The 9,511-nt window shown below is 62.3% G+C and overlaps 1 protein-coding gene across 1 annotated transcript in view; it reads left to right on the forward strand.

Annotated features, from left to right (window-relative positions):
- Positions 1 to 6,505, forward strand: part of BRSK2 (BR serine/threonine kinase 2) — a 144,513-nt gene extending 138,008 nt beyond the window's left edge. The window contains exons 23-24 of the mRNA XM_031943593.1: positions 195 to 242; positions 5,570 to 6,505. Coding sequence (XP_031799453.1) covers positions 195 to 242; positions 5,570 to 5,775 — 254 coding nt within the window. The 3' untranslated portion in view covers positions 5,776 to 6,505. The remainder of the gene's footprint in view (positions 1 to 194; positions 243 to 5,569) is intronic.
- The last annotated feature ends 3,006 nt before the right edge of the window (positions 6,506 to 9,511 follow it).

Consider the following 9,511-nt stretch of genomic DNA (forward strand, 5'->3'; position numbering starts at 1 on the left):
GGGGCCTAGGAGGCTGGCCCTTCTTGAGGCAGACCTCAATGGCTCTGGAAAATGGGGAGATAAGGGCAGGAGCAGCCAGAGCGAGGCTGCCAGAGGGGCTCCCGTGGGAGCTCCGGAGGCACCCAGGGCCGAGGTCCCGGCGGGAACCCGCTTTTACATTTCTCCCTCCCTCCTCTCTCCGTTCTGTGCTCCAGACACCACTAACTGTATGGAATTGATGACGGGGAGACTTTCCAAATGTGGTAAGAATCTCCCTCCCGCCTTTTCCCCACCCTCCGCCCTCACGGCCCTCCTGTCCCCCACGTCCACGCCCTCCCGGCCCAGCTCACGGCTGCCCTTGGGGCACACGCTCCGGCCGGTGGCCCCGGCCCCAGCCTCCTGCTCCTCCTGCCTGGGCCTGCCCTTTTTGTCCTTCCCTGGCAGACCAGAAAGCCCTCTCCCCCAGGAAAGGAGCCCCCCCAGCTTGCTCCCCTGGGCTCTCTCTGGCTGCTCACTCCCCTCTCCTGAGGACGGACCCTCCGTGGAGTCCAAATCCCAGGCAAATTTGAGACCCTTGTCTTCCCTTTGCCCTCTTCACCCCGGGCCACGGCATGCACTTGCCTCGTCTTCCCAGACACATACACACAGAGACACCCCCGGCACATGGTCAGAAATACACATAGAGACCCCCTCGGCACACAGGCAGACACACACACACACACACACAGACACCCCCAGCACACAGTCAGACACACACACACACAGACACCCCCAGCACACAGTCAGACACACACGCACAGACACCCCCAGCACATGGTCAGACACACACACAGACACCCCGGCACACAGTCAGACACACACACACAGAGACACCCCCGGTACATGGTCAGACACACAGAGAGACACCCCCGGCACACGGTCAGACACACAGAGAGACACCCCGCAAGGTCAAAACCAGAGGGCACCCCGCACACACACACACACACACACAGACACCCCGGCCCAGTCAGACACACACACAGAGACACCCCCGGCACATGGTCAGACACACACAGACAGAGACACCCCCGGCACACAGTCAGACACACACACACAGAGACACCCCCGGCACACGGTCAGACACACAGAGACACCCCCGGCACACGGTCAGACACACACACAGAGACACCCCCGGTACATGGTCAGACACACACACACAGAGACACCCCCGGCACACGGTCAGACACACACACAGAGACCCCCGGCACACAATCAGACACACACAGAGACACCCCGGCACATGGTCAGACACACACACACAGAGACACCCCCGGCACACAGTCAGACACACACACAGAGACACCCCCGGCACACTGTCAGACACACACAGAGACACCCCCGGCATACGGTCAGACACACACACACAGACACCCCCGGCACATGGTCAGACACACACACACACAGACACCCCAGCACACGGTCAGACACACACACACAGAGACCCCCAGCACACAATCAGACACACACAGAGACACCCCCGGCACACGGTCAGACACACACACACAGACACCCCCGGCACACAGTCAGACACACACACACAGAGACACCCCCGGCACACGGTCAGACACACAGAGAGACACCCCCGGCACACGGTCAGACACACACACAGACACCCCGGTACACGGTCAGACACACAGAGCGACATCCCCAGCACACAGTCAGACACACACACAGAGACACCCCCGGCACACGGTCAGACACACAGAGAGACATCCCCGGCACACAGTCAGACACACACACAGAGACACCCCCGGCACACGGTCAGACACACACACACAGAGACACCCCCGGCACATGGTCAGACACACAGAGAGACACCCCCAACACACGGTCAGAGACACACCCACAGAGACCCCCGGCACACGGTCAGACACACGCACACACAGAGACCCCCGGCACACAATCAGACACACACAAGACACCCCCGGCACACAGTCAGACACACACAGAGACACCCCCGGCACACGGTCAGACACACAGAGACATCCCCGGCACACAGTCAGACACACACAGAGACACCCCCGGCACACGGTCAGACACACAGAGCGACATCCCCAGCACACAGTCAGACACACACACAGAGACAACCCCGGCACACGGTCAGACACACGCACACACACAGACACCCCCGGCACACGGTCAGACACACAGAGAGACACCCCCGGCACACGGTCAGACACACACACAGAGACACCCCCGGCACATGGTCAGACACACGCACACACAGAGACCCCCGGCACACAATCAGACACACACAAGACACCCCCGGCACACAGTCAGACACACACAGAGACACCCCCGGCACACGGTCAGACACACAGAGACATCCCCGGCACACAGTCAGACACACACAGAGACACCCCCGGCACACAGTCAGACACACACAGAGACACCCCCGGCACACGGTCAGACACACAGAGACACCCCGGCACACAGTCAGACACACACACAAGACACCCCCGGCACACAGTCAGACACACACAGAGACACCCCCGGCACACGGTCAGACACACAGAGAGACATCCCCGGCACACAGTCAGACACACACACAGAGACACCCCGGCACAGGTCAGACCACAGGCCATCCCAGCACACGTCAGAACACACACAGGACACCCCCATGGTCAGACACACAGAGACACCCCAACACACGGTCAGAGACACACCCACAGGACCCCGGCTGCGGTCAGACACAGCACACACAGGACCCGGCACACATCAGACACACAGACACCCCCGGCACACAGTCAGACACACACACAGAGACACCCCCAGCACACGGTCAGACACACAGAGCATTCCCGGACAGTCAGACACACACACAGAGACACCCCCGGCACACAGTCAGACACACGGACACCCCGCACACAGCAACACACAGAACACGCACATGGTCAGACACACGAGACATCCCCACACAGTCAGACACCACACAGGGCACCCGGCTCAGGTCAGACACACAGGCGACATCCCCAGCCACAGTCAGACACACACAGAGACAACCCCGGCCGCAGTCAGACCACGCACACACAGACACCCCTGGCACGGTCAGCACACAGGGCCACCCCAGACACGGTCAGCACCACAGAGACACCCCCGGCAGGTGGTTTTAGACCCCCCACAATCAGACACACACACAAGACACCCACCAGTCAGAACACACAGGAACACCCCCGGTCAGACACACAGGGGGACTCCGGCACACAGTCAGACACACACAAGACCCCCGGCCAGTCAGAACACACACAGGCCCCCGCACACAATCAGACACACACACAAGACACCCCCGGCCCCCCGGTCAGAAACACAAGAACCCCCAGTGACACACCCAGGACACCCCCGGGCAAACACACAAGCAGACCCACAACACACACAAGCACCCCGCCTGGTCGGAGACATCCCCGGCACATGGTCAGACACATGCACAGATGCACAGACTCCCACAGATACACACACACTGTGAACAACACACCCACACACACACCCAAACCACGCCCAAACACAATGGGACATGGACATCAATTGCAAGGACATCAAAACCACGATTTCACACCTCACCCCCTCAATCCACCCACCCTCCACCTCCACCCTCACGAACACCTCCCCCCCCTCCCCTCCTTTCCCTTTGTCCCTGGGTCTCTGTGCTCCCCCATAGTCCTCAGGAGCAGGGCCCTGAGACCAGAGGAGGGGGAGGCCCTGGCCGGGGCTCCAGGGTGGCCTGGATGACGGCAGGGACTCTTCCTTGGGCAGTTGCTCATCCGGCCACTCCTCAGCCTTCCGGGCCCTCCCTGGGCTCTGGCCTCCCGCGCCCCTGCAGACGCCCCCTGGCAGGCTCCCCACTCCTGAGGACGCCCCCTTCCATCCCTCCTAGCTCACACCCAGCCAGAGAAGCCGAGGGCACTCAGAGCAGCAGCAGCAGCGGTATCTCGCCGCCTCCTGGGCCACAGCAGGACCAGGCCCCTCGGCCTGTCTGGGCCCAGCGGCTCCCCTCCCTTAGGGGCAGGAAGGGACTGGCAGCAGCCCCAGAGCCTCGGCTCTCCCTGGGCCCGGGGGCAGTGCTGACCCCCGGGTCTGTTCTGGGGAGCCCGAGTCAGGCAGGCCCCAGGGGAACCTGCTCCGTGCCCCCTCCCTGCAGGCTTCTTGTATCTGTGGGCCCAATTTCAGACTCAGGCAGGCAGGGAGGGAGGGGGGCAACCCAAGGCGGGAGCTGCTGTCCCTGAAGTCGAGAGCAGGCAAAGGTCCAAAGGGCCTCCCAGGCAGCCTTGGAGCTTCCAGGGGCGGAGGCCAGAGGGGCCGGCCCAGAGGGGGAAGTGGGAGCTGGCCACGGCTTTGTCTGTCCCCGTTGCTCACGCCCACCCTCTGCTCTCTGTCTGCATCCGTTGGCACAGGGACAAGTGCAAAGCCACGTAGGCCAGGGCTCACCCACTTCCCAGATGGCACAGCTCAGAGAGGAGGACACATTCCCAAGGGGGCTGCCCCAGGGAGTCCCCTAATCGGGGGATGAAGGGAGACTTCAAGAGCTCGGGCTCTGGCCCTGCTCAGGCTCAGCAGGCCTTGAGGAAGGGGCTCGTCAGGGACAAGGGGGTCCCAGAGGAGGATAGGGCTCGGACCCTCTGCCACACTGCCACGAGTGCTGCCCTTCTCGGCTACTAGGGCCTGACCCCTGGCCCAAGAGCCTGCCGGAGTCCCCCCGCTCTGAGGTGCAGCCAGGCAGGGCTCCCTGGAAGACGAGCGGCCTTTGGGGAGACAGTCTGGGGTCTCTCCCTGGGTGGCAATCAGCAGGAGCCTTTAGCTGGCTCCCCTCCTCCCCCCAAGCCTTGGTTCCCCCGTCATGCAAAGGGAGTGCCATCGGCCCTGCCCGAGTGGGCTCTTGGGAAAGCAGGTGCTTGGGGGGGGGGGGAGGGAAGCAGCCCTCCCCTGTGGTCCAGCCAGCTCTCCCCACTGCGGGCCCAGGCAGGAAGAAGGAAGCCAGGGCCCGGCCGCTCCTCCCCCTCTGCCCCATCCGGGCCCACCTAGATGCCAAGCATGACTTGGGTAAAAAAGGGCCCGGGCCGGCCTGAACCCGAGCCTCCTTCCCAGTCCCCCGGCCAAAGGGCTGGCGGCTTCTCCCCCAGCCCTGGGGCAGCGGCAGCCCCTCCTTCTCCCCGGCTCGTCACTGTTGCTGGGCAGCTCAGGAACTGGCAGCAGGTGGGCAGCAGGGGTGTCGGGAGCAGTTCAGGACCCGCTATGGTAGCCTTGCTAGGGCCTCCTGGACTGGGGTGGATGTGGAAGGCCCTGGGGGCTGAGCCCTGCCCTCCCCTCCTTGCTTGCTGGTCTCCCCTTGTCCCCAAGAGCTCTGGCACCTTGGCACCCCTAGCACCCCGGCTCTGGGTCTCTCATCACCTTTGTTTTTCTTCCTTTCCCGTAAAGGCCCATGTTCATTCGTTTGTTTGTTTTCTCTCTCTCTCTCTCTCTCTCTCTCTCTGGTTCTCTCCTTCCCTCCCTCCCTCCCTCCCTCCCTCTCGTTCTCTCTCTCTTTCTCTTTTTTTTGTCTTCTGTTCTGTGTACCCAGGCAGCCCATTGAGTAACTTCTTTGACGTAATTAAACAACTTTTTTCAGACGAGAAGAACGGGCAGGTGGCCCACCCCCCCGGCACGCCAACCAAGCCTAGCGCCCACAGCCAGCGGAGAGAGGCCGAGGCGCCTGCCGCCAAGTACCCGGGCGGCAGAGACAAGGCAAAGTCGGCCGCACCAGCCGCCAGCCAAGAGCAACCCTAGAGACAGACTGCCGCCCGCCCGCCCGCCCGCCCAGAGCTGCCCTCCCCCTAAGCACAGCGCCGAGCCCGGCGAGCCCCGCGGCCTCCGTAGGGAGCCGGCCTGGCCGCCGGCGGGACGGGCAGAGCAGGCTGGCACTGCTGCCAGGGCAGCCGCGGGAGCCCGGGCCGCCCGGACCGAGGACTGTGTATATGTACACGACCATATAGATATTATATATATATATATATTATATATATACATACATACATATAGATTTATAGTCGCGCTATGCTCTGGGCAGCCAGGCAGGGGACGGGCGGAGCCGCTGACGGACGGGCAGGCAGGCGGCACGGACGGACAGACAGACGGCACGGACACATAGCACAGACTTCGCAAAGCACTGGCTCTGGCGAGGGCGCCGGGCCTCCCTCTCCTCCCCACTGCTGCTCTGCTCCCTCCCCCGGCGGGGGCCTTTCTGGGCTCCTGCTTTGGCCCTGGTTGGCTCTGAGCGTGCTCTCTGTCTCCTCCCCTCCTCGGCTCTCTCTGTCTCTCCTCTGTCCCCGTGTCTCTCGAGTCTGTCTGTGTGTCCTTTTCTTTCCTCTCAGTCTATGGAACTGTCTCTTTGTTTCCTCTTTCTCCCTCTCTGTGTGTCTATCTCTCTGTCTCTGTCCCCATGTGTCTCTTTCCTCTCTCTCATTCTCTTTGTGTGACTGTCTTTCTCCATCTGTGTCTCTTGTCTCATTATATGTCTCTCTCCTCTCTCTCCTTCTGTATCTGTGTCTGTCTCCTCTGTCTGTTTTCCTACATCTGTCTCATTTCTTTCTCTCTCTGTCTCTCTTTTTTGTCTCCCTCTCTCTCTCATGTTTCTTTCTCTCTGTGTTTCTCTATGTGTCTCTGTGTGTCTCATTATATGTTTCTCTGTCTCTTTTCTGTTTCTCTATGTCTGTGTCTCATTATATGTTTCTCTCTGTCTCTGTGTCTGTCTCTCTCTGTCTGTCTTGGTCTCTCTCTCTGTCTCTGTTTCTCCACGTCTGTGTCTCATGTTTCTCTCTGTGTCTCTCTGTCTCCGTCTGTCTCTCTCTATCTCTGTGTGAGTCTCTCTCTCTGTCTCTGTGTCTCTGTCTGTCTCGGTCTCTCTTTCTGTCTCTGTTTCTCCATGTCTGTGTCTCATGTTTCTCTCTGTGTCTCTCTGTCTCTGTCTCTCTCTATCTCTGTGTGAGTCTCTCTGTCTCTGTCTGTCTCTATCTCTGTGTGAGTCTCTCTGTATCTCTCTGTCTCTGTCTGTCTCGGTCTCTCTCTCTGTCTCTGTTTCTCCACGTCTGTGTCTCATGTTTCTCTCTGTGTCTCTCTCTCTGTCTCTCTCTATCTCTGTGTGAGTCTCTCTGTCTCTGTCTGTCTCTATCTCTGTGTGAGTCTCTCTGTATCTCTCTGTCTCTCTCTGTCTGTCTCGGTCTCTCTCTCTGTCTCTGTTTCTCCACGTCTGTGTCTCATGTTTCTCTCTGTGTGTCTCTGTCTCTATCTCTGTGTGAGTCTCTCTGTCTGTCTCTGTGTCTCTGTCTGTCTCGGTCTCTCTCTCTGTCTCTGTTTCTCCACGTCTGTGTCTCATGTTTCTCTCTGTGTCTCTCTGTCTCTGTCTCTCTCTATCTCTGTGTGAGTCTCTCTCTCTCTGTCTCTGTGTGTCTCTCTGTCTGTCTCTCTCTCTCTCTCTCTGTCTCCCTGTCTCTGTCTCTGATGCCGTGGCTTGTTTCCGCTCTGATCCCAGGAATTATCCCGCAAAGTTAACCTGCCGTCACCGCCAGCCGCCGCCCGCCGCCTTCCGTGCTTGGAGGACTCAGGATGGAAGGCAGCCGCTTCGGATTCAGGGCCTCCTCCTCCCGAGCCTCCCGGGCCCCCCCTCCCGCCTCCCTCCACGGCCCGCGGGGCCGATGGAGCCCAGCTCAGTGCGGCCCGCCGGAGGACCCCCCCCCCAACCTCTTCTTAGGGCGGGATCAAAAAGCACAGCCTCCGGCCTCCGGCCCTGCCCGCGGAGAGCTCTGGGGCGCCAGCGGCGGGACGGCCCGGCCCGCCCGAGGGTGGGCGCCGGCAGCCGGGAGCCACGTTAGCGATACCTCGTCATTCCCGGGCTCTCCCTCCGTTCCTCCGGCCCGCGTGCACCGGCATCTCCAGCCGCCCCCTCACTTCTGCCTCTCTCCCCCTCTCCGTCTCCGTCTCCGCCTGCCTCCCCTCCCCCTTTCTTTGCACCGGTGTTTCCCGTTCGGTTTCTTTGGGGGGGCCTCGAGATCGCCCCGGCTTCGGAGAGCCCCTCCTGGCCGTGGTGGCGGGCGAGGGGAGGCGGGGGCGCCGGGGCGGGGGGAGCCGCTCCGCCCCCCGGCCCAGAGCGTCCCGGAGCAGAGGAGCCAGAGGCGGGGCGCGCCTCCCGCCGGCCGGGGTTCGGGAGAGCCCGCCGGCGCCGCCCCGAGCTCAGTATTACTCCGCGGCCGTTTTCGCTCCCGTGGTTTCTCCGGTCCCCTCTTCAGGGAAGAGACGGTGTCCTCGGTCTGTCCGCCCGTCCGTCGGGGTGTCCGTCCGTCCGGGGGGGCCGGGGCCCCCCAGAGCGAGGCTCCCGGCAGCTGGCGCGGAGGCAGGGCCGGGGCCCCACAAAGCTACTGTAAACTTGAAAAGAATTCCTGCGAGATATTTTTCTAAACTTTTTTCCTCGGTTGTTTTTGGAGGGGCGGGCGGGGCCTGGCGCTGGGGGGCGGGGGGCGGGCTTTGTGTTTCCGTTATTAGCTCTTGGTTATTTATATCTACATATACATATATCTAGGCCCGCCCGGCCGCTGGGGAGCTCCGGGGCTGCGGCGGCGCGCGGGGGGCCGCGCCAAGGCGGCTCCCGGGGGAAGGGGCGCCGGGAGCCCAGAGCTGTCCGCTTCAGCACCGCCCGGCTCTGCGCAAAGCCGGCCAAAGTCACGCGTTCTCCTCCCTCCTCTGTGTTCTCTGTACATAATGCTGAGGGGGCGGGGCGGGGCGGGGCGGGCAGGGGCGGGCCGGGAGCCCCTCCGCTCCGGGCGGGCCCCGCCCCGCCCCCGCCCCGCCCCTCCACCTGCCGGCCTCCGCTTCCCGCTTTCCATTGGCTCTCCCCGCCCCCGCCCAGGTGCCGAGCGCGCGCCCAGCCCGGCGGGGGAGCGCCGGGGAGGGAGGGGCCGAGGGCTGGGGGGAGGGAGGGGCCGAGGGCTGGGGGGCGGGCGGGCAGGCAGGTGAGCGAGGACAGGGCAGTTTTTAATTGCATGCCTTTACTGTAATTAGTCCATTTTGCTTTTGATGTCTTTCCTGCCTCCTCTCGAAGCCCTCCTCCCCTCCTCCTCCCGTCTAGGTTAAAGGCACCTCCACCGAGGCTGGGACAGCGAGGAAGAGTCCCGGCGAGCCCCGAGGCGCGACAAGCAGGGCGGGGCCCCCCCCAGACCTGAGGATCACCAAAAGCAATACCACTTGTTAGCCTTCCTCCCTTCCGGTTTTGTACTTGGAACACGACGCGCGCGCGCGCTGGAAACGGACAGTCTCCATCTGATGTATCCCTTGTCAGATAACTAACTGTGAGCAACTTCGGTTCGGAACCAATAAATTCATTCAGTGAAGACATCAGCCGGCGGCTCCGTGTGCGTGCGTGCGTGCGTGCGTGCGTGGGGGGGGGCACGGGAGGGGCGAGTCCGGTTCCGGGCCACGCCCACCCGGCGCCGGCCGAGGAGGGCCCAAGCCTCGGGGCCCCGCCGCTCCCCAG

Source organism: Sarcophilus harrisii, chromosome 6 (assembly GCF_902635505.1).
Source record: "Sarcophilus harrisii chromosome 6, mSarHar1.11, whole genome shotgun sequence".
Taxonomy (NCBI): Eukaryota; Metazoa; Chordata; class Mammalia; order Dasyuromorphia; family Dasyuridae; genus Sarcophilus; species Sarcophilus harrisii.